Source organism: Muntiacus reevesi, chromosome 2, assembly GCF_963930625.1.
Source record: "Muntiacus reevesi chromosome 2, mMunRee1.1, whole genome shotgun sequence".
NCBI classification, from domain to species: Eukaryota; Metazoa; Chordata; class Mammalia; order Artiodactyla; family Cervidae; genus Muntiacus; species Muntiacus reevesi.
Window position 1 is genome coordinate 174,023,612 of NC_089250.1, and position 15,926 is coordinate 174,039,537.

Genomic DNA, 15,926 nt, shown 5'->3' on the forward strand with positions numbered 1-15,926 from the left:
TTGTTTTGGCCTTCCGTGTTAGCGCTCCTTGGCTTTTGGCGGCTAAGCACCTGCAGTAAACTGGTTACCTAACCAAGTAAACATTTCATTTTCGCTTTCTGTGCCTTTATCCTTCGTGTAGCGTGTTCCGCCCTTTATTAAAAATACTCTTTAATAGCATCCTGTGCTTTTAGCTGCATGGGCATTCTTTGTTTCTCGGTGTGTGGGGTTCTGCGTAAGTCTAGCTGCTTAATTTCGCTGTAGTTGGGAGTGCATGGACTTAGGTTTTCCCTTTTGTATCTTGTCTTGTGTGTGACATGTTGCTTTGTGGCTTCTTTATGTTCCTGTTTGAGTTATGGGTATTCCTGCTGTGATGACTAAGCATCATCCTATATACTTCATCCCTAACTTCATCTTGATATACTTTCTAGTGTCTGTTAACACATTTCCTGTGCTTCTGTCCTGCCTTCACGAAACTGTGCATTAGGGGTTTGCTCTTCCTAAAAGCATCTCCACAGGACCTTTGGTGTTTTCCCTTCTAGGGAAGGCAGCGTCTGACGTGTTCTCGTGGCTTGGGATTGGATGGTACCAGTTTGTTACTTTGATCTCTTGGCTGAATGTGTTTCTTCTTACAAGGTAAGGAGACCGATACCATGTCAGCTGGGTGTTTTAAAGAGCTGGTTTTATGCTGATTTCATGATCTCGTTTGATTTAACCATTTTATACTTTGCAAAGTGCTTTCATATTCTTAGGTAATTTTTCAAACCAGTCCTGTGCAAAGGGAAAGGCAGGTGTCGTCAAGGAAACTGGGGTGCAGAGGCTCAGCAAGGCGTCCTGGATCACAGCACTGGGAGGGTGCTCAGGACGGGGCCCGGCCCCCGGCTCCCTCTCAGTGCCCTCGCCCTGGCGCCAGGCTGCCTCCCTGGGTCAGCGCCTGCGGTCCCTGAGTGCCCTGCTGTGCACCCAGCCCAGCGTGTTGACACTTACTGACCTGTTGCCTTATTCACGTGGGCCCTGAGGACAGCCCTGCATGGGCAGGTTCTCTTGTAGGCGTCTACTGACCTTGTGCGTGAAGCTAGCTGCACTTCTTGGCCTGTGGACTTTCAGTTTAAAATGAGGGCGGGGGGTGTGTTTTGTATAAAATTACCCAGCAAGCTCAGGTATGTTGGTGACCCCTGCTTTTCACTTTTCCCAAGTTACTTCTTTTCATTCCTAGGTGCCTTCGAAATATTTGCAAGTTTTTAATCTTGCTCATTCCATTATTACTTTTACTAGGTAAGTACAGTTTTACTTTGTTACCTTACGTGACTAGTATGCACACATGCATATGCGTGTGAATTGGTGAATAAATAGAGCTCTTAAATATCTGTCATGTGAAGAGCAGTGTGTGCACATGTGTATACAGGTGCTTTTTCTCTCCTTTGAGGTGCAGGTGTTTCATTATGGGGCCAGGGTGACGTCTTTTCGCTCCTGCCTGTGTTAAACTGGACACAAAGCCACAGAGTGCAGAGCGCGGATGACCCCAGGACCACGCTCACACCCGCTGCCTCCCATCCCAACCAGCCTCTGCAGGTAACCAGTCAGGAGACATGCTTTCCTGGCACTGCCAGTCTGTTCTCCCAGGCGAGTTTCTGCATCCCTTGTAAACTCCAGGGCAGTTCAGCTGGGCTCCTTAACCTGTTCTGAAACAGTTGGAGTAATGAATACAGGCACACCTCAAGTACTGTGAATTTTGCTCCAGGATCACACAGATTTTTTGGTTTCCTGGTTCATATGAAAGTTATGTTTACCTTATGGTACTTTAAGTGTATATAATAGCATTACATCTAAAAAAATAATGTACAGACCTTAATTGAAAATACTTCACAGTTAACAAATGCTAACCATCATCTAAGCCTTTAATGAATCATATAATGTCTTTGCTGGTGGAGGGTTGTGATACAGCACAGGCTCCTCTGTGCAGTTAGGAAGGTGCTTGGACAGACCTTCGCTTGTGAAAATGCAGTGCCTGTGAAGTTCAGTGAAGTTCTGTATTTCAATTCATCTCATCATTCAGTTCATTTTCACTTAAAAAAAGAGCTTTTATTACTTTGGAAAATGTAGAAAGCATAAAGCAAAAAATAAAAACCACCCACAGGCTGCCAGGTAAAGGAACTCACTACTGAGGAACGTCTTTCTGTCTTTTCCTTTGGGCTGTGTGAGCTGTAGTTGACGCTCTCCTGTAGCGCTCTGCTCTTGCTGTCTGGACTTGTCCTGTCTTTTTGTCCCCTTTGGAACCTCTTACTCTCCAGGTTGGTGATGAGGCCTTCCACTGGCGTCGGATGAGTGAGGTGGAGAGGCAGGTGGCCACGTTGTCGGGACAGTGTCACAGTCATGATGAGAAGCTTGGACAGCTGGCGGCTTTGCTCCAGAAACTGCAAGCTCGGGTGGACCGGAAGGACGGCAGCAGTGAGGGGGGGTCACCCCCGGTGAGGAGTGTGGGGCGGGGGGCAGCATCTCAAGGGGGCTGGTGCTGGCGGGCTCCCGGGCTCCATAGTGACGCCAGGGAGTTCTCAGGCACGGGGATCAGGAGGGCCCTGTGGTGGGTGCTGCGGGGAGGGCAGCGGCCGGCGCTCTGGTGCTCCGGACACTCCCGAGGAGAAGCCCCATGAGGACAGGGTGGGGCAGGCGGAGGGGCCTGTGGGTGTCTCCCAGGATGGCGGGCAGGCTGCAGCTGGACACGTGGCTGTCCCTGGCCTGCATTTTTTTTCGTGAGTGGATCGCACACAATTGCATGAAATCTTACTGTCGCTGAACTGAAAATTTGCTCAAATCTGTTATTTCAAATATCTCAAGATCATGAGATAGTTAAGAGCAGCTACTAGTCCTTATGGAGCCATGAGTTTATATATATATATATATATATATGTTTCATGTCTCATCTGTTTGCTTCTCAAAGAAAGGATTGTCAGTCCATTTTCCTCAGAACCACCATAGGGCAGGTTTCAGACGTCTGAACTTAGACCCGAGAGGATGTCCTCCTTGCGGGGTGCTGTGGAGGAACGGCATGGCCTGGCTGACAGGTTTGGGTTTACTTGCTGCTTAATTTTCTCTGCCATTTTTCATTCATTTTCCCTTTCAAGACCAACTATGTGACACTTCACCAAGAGCATGAATTGCGCATCTCCAGCCTGGAAGATGTACTTGGAGAACTGACAGAAAGATCTGAGGTATTCATACACTTGATCTTTCACTTTTAGCCCCCGCGTCGCGGTTTCCTTGACAAAAGTCAGCAGTCAGCAGTGACTGTCCACATCCCCAGCCACTCTGAAGGCGCTGCTCTAGGGCGTTTGCTGCCATCCCTCATGAGCCTAAAGAGCAGTATCTCTGGCTGCTCCCCCTTCTCCTGGGCGGTTCCAGTGTGGTTCTAGTGCTTCCCACGTATGTCTGGCTCACGGGCTCACAGCTGTCTTTTCGAGGGGAAGGGTCTGAGCCAGGTGTGGGGTGGGGACGGCTCTACTCGCTGCCTCCTGCCTCCTCGGGGGACGGTGTCCGTGGACCGGGGGGAGAAGGAGCAGCGCTCTGACCTGTCTGCAGAGGATTTTCTGGGGGAAAGTCTGGCCTCGTCAGGTGTCGCGGAGGTGGGGGAGGAGCTGCTGCTTCAGGGCAGACCTTAGTCCTTGGGGTGGGGCTGGCCGCAGACAGCATCCGAGGCGGCAGTTTGCGTTGCTCGTCGATTGGAAGTGTCCGCGGCCGTCCCACGCTCGTGTCGCTGCCGCCGCAGAGCAGGGCCTCTGTCCAGCTGTGCCTGCACGGCTGTGAGCAAACCATGTTAACGAGGCACAGCGTCGTGTGCAAATCTGCTCCTCCGCGCCCTGCCACGCTTAGGACACTTGGTGGGGCTGGCGGAGTCTGGCTTCATGGCCTGGGTACTGGTTATAGGAGCTGCTTGCTCAGTTTGAAAATCTGTCAGGCTGCTCCCAGGTGGACTGTGTGCCTCGCTGAATGGACACTATGTGTCTTTTAAAGTCTGTTGTGAAAAGTAAAGTAAACATCCCTCACCTGCCTACCAGCAGCCTAGGCTGGGCTTTAAATTAAGGGGGAGAATCCCAGATAAAATGTGTATTTGTTTCTGTTTACATGTATGTAGTCATGTATGTGACTTCCTGGAAAGTTGGTGCATAACTTGTGTATTTAAACATTGTTTCTCAATCATTTTAGGCCATCCAGAAGGAGCTAGAGCAGGCCAGGCTAAGAACAGTCAGGTAGGACGTTTCACATAATTCCTCTCCCGCCATCTGGCCTCCTCGGTGTCCCGTGGGCCACACCGTCTCAGCACAGGAGTGGCGGGCTGTGTCAGCTCCAGCCGCTGTCTTCCTGGGAGGCTCTCAAGGCACCTGAGGATGGAGGAGGCTGGGGGAGGCTTGTTGCCATCCACCTCCACGCCACACCAAAGATGCGGGGCCGTGTGCTCTGGGGAGCCTCCCTCCCTGGTCGCGGCTTGGAGGGCCACCCCGGGGTAAGGAGCGGCCGCGGGCTCACGGCCGGGTGCGGTGGGCCTCCTGCCGGGTTCTCTGCTCGCCCCGGGGCACTGCAGCGCGGCAGCCCTCGAGGAGGTGGCTGCAGCACGGCTGGGCCTCCTCTGAGCCCTGGCCCTCAGCAGTTCCGTGTTTGGTCATCACACCCTGCTTGCTCCTTCTCTGCACGTTTTCCCGATGCCCTCAGCCACGTGGCGCTTCCCTTGCCTGTGAACCTCAGAGCTGCCGGCTTTTTCACACCCTTGGTTTTGTCACCCGGGCTCTCCCCGCCCTTGTTACCCTTCTGTTACTCCAGTAACTCACTTGGGAGAGAACAAGTGGGGAGCTCTGACCTCCAGTCTTCCTGTCTTTGGCCCCAGTGTGTCTGTGGGTCCTGTGTCGTGATTTTAGGCCTCAGGACGATGTGAGTGGCAGAACTTTTAACTCTCCTTCAGGGCCTTTATGTGTCAAAGCCCCTCTGACAGACCGTGCAGACCCTGCAGTGTTCACCCCCGAGGGCACTCTTGTGAGATTTGAACTGTTGGTATCTCCACAACTGTTCCTGCCTATAAACAACTATAAATATAACACTACCATTTCATAACATACAATGGCTGCATTAAAATAGGATTGTTAAAACCCTGAAGCCATATGTTTTTTGTTTAGTTTTCTCTTCCAGTAGCATGAAAAATTCATACTTGACTTTATGATGATTACCAATAAACATAGTCTCATTTATGAGTTTATGAAGTCTCAGAATTTTAAGGAGATAGGTAGGTTTTACATTAAATAGTGTTTAGGAGGTGCCCTCCCCCACCCAACAGAAGTGTAACCGCTGCTGACGGCAGGTGTGTGTGGTGTGTGTGCGGGTGCGGACGTTGAGGTGGGAACAGCCTCTGGGCCCTTGACTTGAACCGTCCCTGTGCTGGGTGCAGGAGGGTGTTGCCAGCCAGCCTGCCTGAGTGGGGCCTCTGCCCTGATGGCGCTGTTGTCCTTCCCCTGCAGCGGGGCTGGCGAGGAGCAGCGCCTGCTTGCCTTGGTCGGGCGTCTGGAGCAGGAGCTGGGGCACCTGAGAGCAGACTTTTCCAGCTGGCAGCACGGGCAAGCCAGCTGTGAGAAGGTGGAGGCCATCCATGAAAAGGTCAGTGCCTCAGTTTTTATGTTTTGTCACGGAAAATAAAAACACTGAGTTGGTGCCTTAAGTTTTTTTAATTTCAACTTTCTTTAAACATTTTATTTTAACTTTATTTGAAGTTTCTTGAACATTTTAAATGAAATAATTAAAAATTCAGCTCCCCTCGAATTCCCTCCATTCCAGTGACACGAGGTGTGGGTGCTGGCCTATCTTTCCCTCCGAGGGCGCGCCTGTGTGTGGGTTGGGGGGGCAGTTTGTCTGTCCCCAGAGCAGACGCACATGCCTCACATCCGCGCGTCAGGACGTTGGATCAGGGCCGCCCTTCCTCACGCAGAAGCAGAAGCCCCTACGCTTAGAGCCGTGGGCGGTGAGAGCACTGACGCTGCCGAGCTGGGCAGGCAGGCGGGGGGCGGGTAGGTCTGTGGTGCCGGGAGCCCTGAGGCTGATAAACACCGATAAGTACATAAACAGCTGTAACTGTAACAGTGTACTGTTTCACAGCACACAACAGCTGCGTTAAAATAGGACTGTTAAAGCCCTGAAGCCGTATGTTTTCAGTCAGACGCTAGATGCAGCCCAGCCTGGCAGGCGACCTGTCTCCCTGAATGGGTGGCAGGTTGCGGGAACACCTGCTCCTCGATCCTCAGGTTGGCGGGGTGATGACCGTCCCTGCAGGGGGCCTGGGGGACAGGGGCCTGCAGCCTCCTGGGGGAAGGCCCTGAGACGGCCATGGGCCGCAGAGACTTTGTCTCAAAGACAAGCAGCCCCACTCTGGGGACTCGGGTGCAGAGGTGAAAGAGCCCACGTGGGGCCGTGGACACGCATGCAGAGTTGTGACGTTAGTGCTGAGGTGGCCCGAGGCGGGGCGGCGGCTGACATGCGTGGTGAACATTGCAAAGTGCGCAGATGGGGAGGTAGATGGGGAGGTCACTGGCTTGCGGCGTGACAGGAGCTGCGCTTTCCCGGGTGTCTGTGTATAAACCGCACCGAGATACTTCCTCCCTGCGTAAAGTCACATCTGCAGTTGTGTATGGGATTGTTAGCTTCTCAGACTGAATTTGAAGCTGGGGCCCCGTCGTCTCTGCACCTCACCTGGGGCAGGGCCCCCTCCAGCACCCAGAGCACCCAGACTTGCTTTCCTCTGTCCCTGCCCCTTGAGTGTGTCCCAGTATCTTTGGAGGGTTCTTAAGTTTTGTATGAAAGGAGAAACTGTGTCGCGTTTCTGCCGTGGGTTTTGATCAGCTGTGTGGTCCTTCCAGGGTATCTAAGGTGACTGAGTGGAGAGTCGGAAAGATTCGTCTAAAACAGTACATTCACATGACAGTCGCCAATGATGTTTCTAGGTGGATGTCCAAATCAGAGAGGCGCTCAGACTCATGTTCTCTGGAGATGAGCACGATGCTTCTGTCGACTGGCTGCTCCGGAAGCTGTCTGCTCAGTTTGTGAGCAAGGATGACGTGCAGGTTTTGCTACGAGATTTAGAGCTGCAGATTCTGAGGAACATCACACACCACATTTCTGTGACAAGAGAGATGCCGACCTCCGAAACTGTAGTGTCTGCTGTGAGCGGAGCAGGCATTTCGGGAATAACAGAAGCGGTGAGTAGACAAGGAACGTTTAAGTCACATGGTGATGAAACTGCCCATGTAGGTATTAAGCTGGCAGATGCTGATGTCCTGTTCTGACGATGGTTCCTTAAGGATGTGGCGATGGTGTAAAAAGTGCTTAGCTCTGGGTGGGTGTGGGGAAAGTAGGTTTCCTATTGTCAGACTACTTCTTGGAAGTGTTACACTTCATACTTCATTAATCTTTTTGTCCCAAAGATTTTGTCTACCTGGTAGCCACATACCTTCTGGAATTACACAAAAATTTCCCACAGTGCAGTCCCAGTTACCATCTCTAATGCTAGCCCTTGCTTGTCCACTTTCTACGGCACCAGGGGTTCTGGCTCTGAGCCTTTTGTGCCGTGTCTGAGCCCGGGTGTCTGGCTTTGGCCCCCTCGCCAGGGTCCCCGTGGTCACAAGCAGGACTCAAGTCTGGCGTTGCTGAGATGCCCCACATAGAGCTCACTGAAAGTCTGTCTCTGTCACTAACACGAGTCTTGTCTCTGCTCCTGTGGGCGCCGCCTCTGCCCAGCAAGCACGGGTCATCGTGAACAATGCCCTGAAGCTGTACTCCCAGGACAAGACGGGCATGGTGGACTTCGCCCTGGAGTCCGGGGGTGAGTGCCCGACTCCTCAGCCAAGGGCAGGGGCGGGGACGTGGGCGAGTGCGCAACAGCCTGACGGGGAGCGGTCCTCCAGGTGCGCCCCTGCGGTCTGGTGGAGACACGCCGGCTCCCCGGAGCGCGGCCTGGGGGGGAGCGGCACTCCAGGCATGTCCCAGCTGACAGGCCGCAGCAGAACCCCAGAACTACTGATTATTCACTTACAGTCTTGTGTGTTGTAAAGCGTGTGGGTTTTTTAAGGTATCGAAGTCCACTGACTGTAGAGCATTTTTCAGACTGTTTCTCAGGACAATAGTGCTCCCTGTCAGCCACGTGCAGGGCCCATTGGGGGCATCAGGGACACAACAGTGAATCGGACAGTCCTTGCCCCCCAGAACCTCCCCTCCAAGGGGGAGACAGATGACAGAACAATGGCCGTTACCGTGTCAGAAGCCACAGCTGGTGGGTAGAAAGGATGGGCACTGTTCCGGCTTCTCAGGAAGGCCAGTCGGAGGTGCTGCCTGGCCGTGGCCCCGGGCCAGGTGTGCTGGAAGAGCCAGCCTGTGGTTCAGCGAGGCAGCATGTCCATGGCCCTCTGTCACCAACCCTCAGTGACCTGCAGGACAGCACCTGGGATCACACATGGGGATGCGTGTGAAAATGGGAGTGACATCACGTCAGTTCAGGGAGCATTTGGCACCAGACGCGTTGGAGAAAATCCTGGTTTTCTGAATGTTTAGGGTCTCTTGGAGGAAAGGAGGTTCTTGACACACATCATTAACCATGTGAGGACCTGTGGGAGGGGTGAGGGCAGTTGGCAGGCTGAGGGCAGGGCTGGGGGTGCCGTGGGCCTCCCCTTACTCACCCTCTCGGGGCTACTGTTCCTGCCAGAGGCAGTCAGGTTCTTCCAGCATCGGAAAGCAGTGAGGCGCCCAGCTGCTCCTTGTGTGTCTTTTGTTTAGAATGACTGTTTCAGAATATTCAGTGATTTTAGTTTTGTGTTTTGAAATTCAGTGGTTTCTGAGGGAACTTTCACAACTCAGAGACAGCACGTGATTTTTACCAGTTCGATGGGACCAGTAGTTACCATGTTTTCTTAGAGGTGTAAGTCTTCACAGGTTAGTATGTCACTGATTCAGAATTCTCATCATCCCCAGAAGGCTGAACTGAATGTTCTGTTACTGAGCAAAAGCATTTATTGACTCTTCCTAAGTGAAAAAACTGAGTCACTGTATTTAAGGAGACACTTTTTTAGATGGAGAATAAGATATTTTAAAAAGAATTCAGAAGTTTGGACCTGCTGATCAGCTAGATCAAAATCACGTTATTTTCTTGTTTAAAATTCTGTCCCATGTGCACCTCTTCTGTTCAGAGGTGAGAAGCCCCAAGAGGGGCCGGGGCTGCATCTGCCGGTGTCCCCGGGGTGGTGGCGTGCAGCCAGCTGAGGCGCCACTGGTCCTAGCAGACAGACGGCTCGGGACTGCTTGGATTTATTAATCACGCACTTGTTTCCTTTGTAGTTTATTTTAGTTGATATTTCTTTCCATGCCAACTTGTTTTGACACCAACATCCTATCCCATTTCCTACTGAGAGACAAACTGGACTTTATTTTTTTTAACACTTTTTATTATTACAGTTATTGAGATATAATTCATATAACAGACTTCACCATTTTCAAGTGTACAGTTGGGTGGCATTTAGCATACTTATCCTGTTACAAGGTCACCACTATCTACTTCAGGACATTTCTGTTTATTTCCAAAGAGAAGTCCTGTCCTGTTAGCAGACACTGCCCATTACCTCAGCAGTAAGTAGGCCATCTGAGAACTCCCGATGCCTGGTTAGATTCGTCATTCTTTATTTTAAAATGAGAACAGTAGTTCACTCAGTCACCGCCCTCATCGTGGCAGGTGGGGAGCCCAGTGTCTTGTTGGCATTAGGACTGTGTGTCCTAAAACATTTGTGAACTGTGGACTCTGAATTTGGAAAAAGTAAAGTTAGGAATGGAGGGGCTTCCCTGGTGGTCCAGTGGTTAGCAACTCACCTCGCAGTGCAGGGGACCCGGTGAGACCCCTGGTCTGGGAAGACCACGCGCTGCAGAGCAGCAAGGCCTGAGCACTGGAGCCTGCGCACCACACCCAGGGGGCCAAGCACGGCCGTGAACGAACCTCCCCAGTGCTGCGTCTAGACCCCGTCAGCCACGTAAATAAATACTGAAGAAGTAAGACTGGAGCTGCTCTTCATGTAAGATTACTTACCTGACTAGAAACGTGAGAACTTTCAGAACATTACAAACAGATCCCTAAGGTGAGAGTGATGCTGCTTCCGAAACAGTAGGATGAGATGCTGAGTCGTGTCTCCGCTCTGCTCCAGGGGGGAGCGTCTTGAGTACCCGCTGCTCCGAGACGTACGAGACCAAGACTGCACTCATCAGCCTGTTCGGCGTGCCGCTCTGGTACTTCTCCCAGTCGCCCCGCGTGGCCATCCAGGTGAGCAGGCTTCTGGGCTGCCGCATGCATGTCCCGGCCTTGAGCAGTTGTGGTGCAGCTGTGACCGTTTGGGGGTGTGTGCGTTCCACTTCCACAAAGGTGCAGGCTGGAGCATGCAAGTCCTGAGTCCACGGTCCAGGGTGTGCCTCGCGCAGCGGCCCCAGACCCAGGAGCAGAGTCGCGCACCTCTCGGTCCCTACCGTCCCCGCTCGCTCAGAGGCGATTTCTGACGCCTCTGCTGGCTCTCCTTGTTTCTGGACTTGGGGCAGGCGAGGCTACCCGTGCCGTCCCGTGCTGGGCTTCACTGTCTCTCGGGGGTGTCCCCTACGGCTCAGACCCAGGCCTGTCTGAGGGCACAGCCTGGCTTGCCCCTGGGGAGCCTGGCCTTTCTGCAGGCGGGAACGACCCTGCCGGGGACCCGGAGCCCCAGGCACAGGGCGGGCGGCTGGGGCACTTGGAGAGGCAGAGATGAACACAGGGATGGACGGGGGGGTGGTCTTGGCCTCTGGAGAGGAGGCCCCAGGCGAGGGCTTCAGGCTCCTCCACCGCAGTACAAGCCCTCTCTCAGGGGAGTGCTCCGCCTCTGTCGTCTGGGGCTGTCCCCAGACACAGGGCGTGAACGTGGGCGCTCTGTTCAGCCGGAGGGTGGCTGCGTGCATGGTCTGCTCCGTGATGCCGGGGCTGCGTCTCGCTGCTCTGGGCTTGGCGTGCGGGCTGTGCATCCCCAGAGCATACAGCAGGTTTTGTCTGGTAGGGATTACTGTCTGTCTGCTAGGTGAGGGATGGGCATAGGTATTGCTTAAATTGTGGTTTTCGCGTTGCCCTGGGGACAGGGAGTCCCCCTGTGTCCGAGGCGCTCACAGTGCCGCGTGCCGCCTGTTCTCAGGCTCACCCACTGGGCGTCGCCTCGCACTGTGTACGTGGCCCTTCAGGATGAAGTCACGGGTGCCTTTCCTCACTTCCTGTTTTTGGTCTTTCGTATGACCGTTTCTTACCAACAAAAATTCTATGGTTTGTTTTTTCAACATTAACCAGTCTTTTCTCTCACTACTCCTGTTTTTCGAGTGGTTAGGAGCTTGTTCAGCTTTTAAGTGTTAGTGTTTGCCTTTCCTCAGCCTGACATCTACCCAGGGAACTGCTGGGCATTCAAAGGCTCCCAGGGGTATCTGGTGGTGAGGCTGTCAATGACGATCCACCCGACCGCCTTCACCCTGGAGCACATACCGAAAGCGCTGTCACCCACGGGCAGCATCACCAGCGCCCCCAAGGACTTCGCGGTTTTCGTGAGTGCACCCAAACCCCGAGACCCCACCTCAGCCCTCAGAGACTCTTCCAAAGATGAGCCCTAAGAAGGCTGGGACGCGAGTATACTGCCAGCGTCACCCCTTGCATCCTCCCCTCTGCCCGCTGACCTCTGAGTATCCAGTAAACATGGAGGGAGACGTTCCCAGACTTTTCCAGGGAGGGAGGCTGTGGGAGGACTCGCCTCTCGTCTGCTCAGCGTGGAGTCTGTTCTGATTCCGGTGTGAGGACATGGTGAGGGTACTGGGAAAAGGACACCCAGATCCCAGCACCTCAGCAGTCACCATTAACACTGGCATTTTCCCATAACACACACAGTTGAGGGAATTCCCCGCCGTCCAACGGATAGGCGGTGCTTCCACTGACGGGCCCAGGCCCCAGTTGGAAAGTAAGATCCCACAAGCTGCGTAGCTTGGCAAAAAGAAGTGCACAGTTTGAGACAACACCATTCATAAAATTTCACTTCCTACCTTAAAAAAGCAAATTGACCCTAATAATTTGTTCATGGCAGTGAATGTCACTGTACGCATTTTAGCAGCATCTGACACCTGGATACACTGGAGCATCACCTCCTGCCACTGCGCACTGGGTCGCTTCCCCAGTGCCCCTGTCCATGTGCCAGCTTCCCCAAAGCTGCCTTCCCTCTTCAGTGACTCCTCAGAAAGACACTCAGGCGGTGATGTTTCGGGGGTACGAGGGGCCTTTGATTCATTAGACAGCATGTGTTGTTAGTATGAGAGGCATTCCTCATCTCGTGGTTCCCTTTCTGAGTCTTTTTTTTAAATCCCCACTAACCTGATGGTTCTTGTTTTAATCTTCATGACTGTGTATTGCACATGCATGTTTCCTTTTTTTGTAGAGTCTGGTTTGTTTTTATCCATGTATCTTTTGGTATCTTAGTTTCCTTATGAATATTTTAGCTTTCTAATATAAAAATATTGATCATGAGTCATTCTGTTACAGATATACTTCCTACTGTCAGTCTTAATTCCATATTTAGTTACACCTGCTCATTACCTGTAATTTCTTCCATGGCATTTTTGCACCTAGAAAGTTCTTTTTCCTTTTATGAAACAGACATCTAAATAGTCACTTGTTTCCTACTGGTTACTTCTTTATTGTGGTAAAATACACAGAACGTAAACTTAGCATCTTAACCATCTATGAGTGTGCAGTTCAGGGGCATTAGGCACATTCACCCTGTGAAAAGCCGTCACCACCGTCATGTCCAGAGCTCCCTCATCTCAAACGGAGACTGTCTGCACAGACACTGACTCCCGTCCCTCAGCCCCTGGCGCCCACCATCCTCTTTCTGGCAGTGAGCCTACCACACTCTGCTGGCCTGTTCTCCTTTCCCACACGCCTCAGGTGCCCTGGGTTCCACTGGAGTGTGGAGGGCAACAGTGGGCCATGTGGCTGTTGAGTGTGGTCTGCTGCCTGGTTAGCGTGCCCACTCCCAGCCTCAGTTTTCCTGATCTATATAATGGGAAAATAATGCCCGCTTCACAGGCTTTGTGGTCTGTGAGAAGCCCTTAACAAAATGCCCAGCACACAGCAAGCCTTCCTGGGCGCTTCTCCCTGCTTTAATGGAAACATAATCCCCCCCTCCCCCCCCCCACTACCTCACTGTCTTCTCCCTTTATTTAGTAACTAGATGGTTCTGTTTCAGGGGTTAGAAAACGAGTATCAGGAAGAAGGGCAGCTCCTGGGACGGTTCACCTACGATCAGGAAGGGGAATCACTCCAGATGTTCGTGGCCCCGGTAAGGACCTCGCACTTCCTGCGCATTCCGGGGTCCCTTGCCACAGTTCCGGCCTCAGGACCCACAGATACTTAACAGAACTGTCCACGGGGCGTGAGGGCCAGCCTCTGACCAAGTGGACCCGAGCTTCCTAGCTTCTCTGTTCTAGAATGAGCCTGTTTAGTATGGAACTTGTTCTGCACAAATGTGCCATACGTAATGACCTGAACTTTGTGTCCTATAATAATATAATTCATGTTAAAAGCTTAATCTCCAACTTGGCTACTTATCTCGTCTCATAGCTGGGCAAGTGGTGGGGCTTGGGCATATTAATATGAAATGTGTGATTTTTCTCTTTTCCCCTCAATTGCAGAAAAAACCGGAAACAGCTTTCCAAATAGTGGAACTGCGGATTTTTTCTAACTGGGGCCATCCTGAATACACGTGTCTTTACCGGTTCAGAGTTCATGGAGAGCCTATCAAGTAAAGAGATGACTCACTATCCTTGTACATTTTGTATATACTGGACAGCCTGGAACACTGGAATCCTTCATGGACTCAGGCATAGAGAGTGCAGCATTAATTCACCCCTGAAATAAACGTACCGACTGCCAGCAGAACACAGGGTAGAAGTGATGAATGCTGACCAGCTTCACATGCCCAGCTTGCTATTCTGTCCCCAGGAAACACTGCATGCTGACTACTTGGGCTCAGAGACCGGCCAGCTGCAGGTGGTCTCTGGAAATTCATTTGAATGTATGGTTCACACAGACACTTATTTTTGGGGGGTGGGGGGGAATTGATTTTGAACATAAAACTATTTGCTTGACATCAGGAACAAAGCAAAGAAAGTTAGAAAATTTGGAGTGTTCTTGAAGCCTTGACAGCAGCCTTCACTGGCCCCTTTGAAAGGGCCTTTGGGAGCAGATATGTGTTCAACCCAGCACACGTCTTTCAAGGAAGAACGGTGTCACCAAAGCTGAGAGCTGAACTCCCTTCCTTTAGGGTGAGATACTCCTCTGTTGGCAAAAGTGGTTCTTTAGTATCACCAGGTGCGGAAGTAATGGAAATGGGATTTCCTGCTTCGTGTGTTCCACCACTGAGAAGGATTTTCCATCATCCATTCAGGAACCCTGGAGAGTTTCCCTGTGTTGCAGGTTTGAAGTGTGTCTGATTCGAGAGGGGATGGTCTGGATCTACACAGACATGTAAATAGAGTTCTCAGGTCTCCACTGGGCTCATCCCATCGGATTCTCCCTACAGTTTCACTTCACACTATGAATAGGAACCAAGAAATCCAATCTTTTGGATATTTTCAGGTTTTGTTTTGAATTTTGCTGAAAAGCGAACGAACACTAACATGCTCTGTCTTTCAGAGGCTTATGTTTTTATTCCACTTACAGTTATTAAAGAAGATTGTCCCATGTGGCAAATTCATGAAACCAGGACATTTGGTGATGTTTTTCTTACAGCAGCACTTTGTACTGGCTCTGGTTGGATTTGCCTTTTATTACGACTTGGCCATTCTCTTTGTTTTGGTTATAATTAATATTTAATATTTAGACTATTTTACTGAGCAGACTTTATAAATGAGGTATCTGCAAGGCACTTAAAGTTACAGATGTTTTACCTTAAAAATTATTTAAGTTTTTTTGGGTTAAGACAGTTTTTTGGTGTACCATAAATGTTGTATTTTCAGAAAAAGACAAAATGATGGTGCTGACTGGTTTTCTGAAGAGTTTTATGTATATTGCACAACAGTCCTCAAATATACAAAAACTACATAAACTAGCATTTTTTTTCACTCTTGTTAGAATTGAAACTAATGCCTATGCAGTTAAGTTGGATAAAATATATACATATGTTTCATATATTACAGGATAAATATATAAATCAAAATTTCCTATAAAGCTAAATTTGGGAAATGGGGTGGAAATATTTTGAATATTTATTTTTAAAGATGCGAGACAGGACTTTGTGCAATGTATTTTTGTAAATGCTTTTCAACATACTTGTCTTTGGTAGAGCTTCTTTGCTGCCACCAAATTGGTAAGACGCTACCGAAATGTTTAAATAAAAGAGTTTTAATTTTTAAAAGTGCATGTGACATTTCAAAGTAATAATAAACAGTATGTTTCTTTTCTCTACCTGCTTCGTCTCTGCCCCGGGCGATGAGGGAGACCCAGCGCGTTGAGCGACCCCTGGCCCGACCCTTTCGTCGTCGGGCAGCCAGCCTCGCGGCACGCGTGCGTCCGCCGTGCGCGTCCCCCTGGCGGCGCGCGCCCCAGTCGCAGACATGTCTCCGCGTTTCCCGGGTTTCCCACGGACCATCCGCGAGCAGACAGCGGCGGGATCGGGTGTCGGGCGCCGGGGCCGAGCACTGTCCCCGTACCCCGAGCCGCCGGCACCCCGGTGAAGGGCTGGGAGCACGCTCTTCCCCGGAAGGCCTCGGTGTCTCAGCCGCCGCAGTCACGGCGGGGCGCCCCCTCCCGGCGCAACCGGGGACAGACGGCGCATGCGGCGCCTGAGCCGCCACCATTGTGGCGCCGCCCCACCCCGCGGCGTCGTCCGTGGACC

General features: G+C 51.5%; 1 protein-coding gene across 12 annotated transcripts in view; it reads left to right on the forward strand.

Annotated features, from left to right (window-relative positions):
* Nucleotides 1–15,446, forward strand: part of SUN1 (Sad1 and UNC84 domain containing 1) — a 43,846-nt gene extending 28,400 nt beyond the window's left edge. For 9 of the 12 annotated variants that reach the window (XM_065923634.1, XM_065923638.1, XM_065923642.1 and 6 more), the window contains 13 exons: nt 522–615; nt 1,196–1,254; nt 1,406–1,551; nt 2,271–2,447; nt 3,102–3,188; nt 4,180–4,223; nt 5,481–5,616; nt 6,954–7,208; nt 7,747–7,831; nt 10,191–10,306; nt 11,422–11,589; nt 13,278–13,370; nt 13,723–15,446. In XM_065923634.1, the coding sequence (XP_065779706.1) occupies nt 522–615; nt 1,196–1,254; nt 1,406–1,551; nt 2,271–2,447; nt 3,102–3,188; nt 4,180–4,223; nt 5,481–5,616; nt 6,954–7,208; nt 7,747–7,831; nt 10,191–10,306; nt 11,422–11,589; nt 13,278–13,370; nt 13,723–13,836 (1,574 nt within the window). In that variant the 3' untranslated portion in view covers nt 13,837–15,446. Of the gene's footprint in view, nt 1–521; nt 616–1,195; nt 1,255–1,405; nt 1,552–2,270; nt 2,448–3,101; nt 3,189–4,179; nt 4,224–5,480; nt 5,617–6,953; nt 7,209–7,746; nt 7,832–10,115; nt 10,307–11,421; nt 11,590–13,277; nt 13,371–13,722 lie in introns of those variants that run through there. The other 3 variants (XM_065923637.1, XM_065923646.1, XM_065923645.1) reach the window with 2 other exon arrangements.
* Nucleotides 15,447–15,926: the final 480 nt, after the last annotated feature.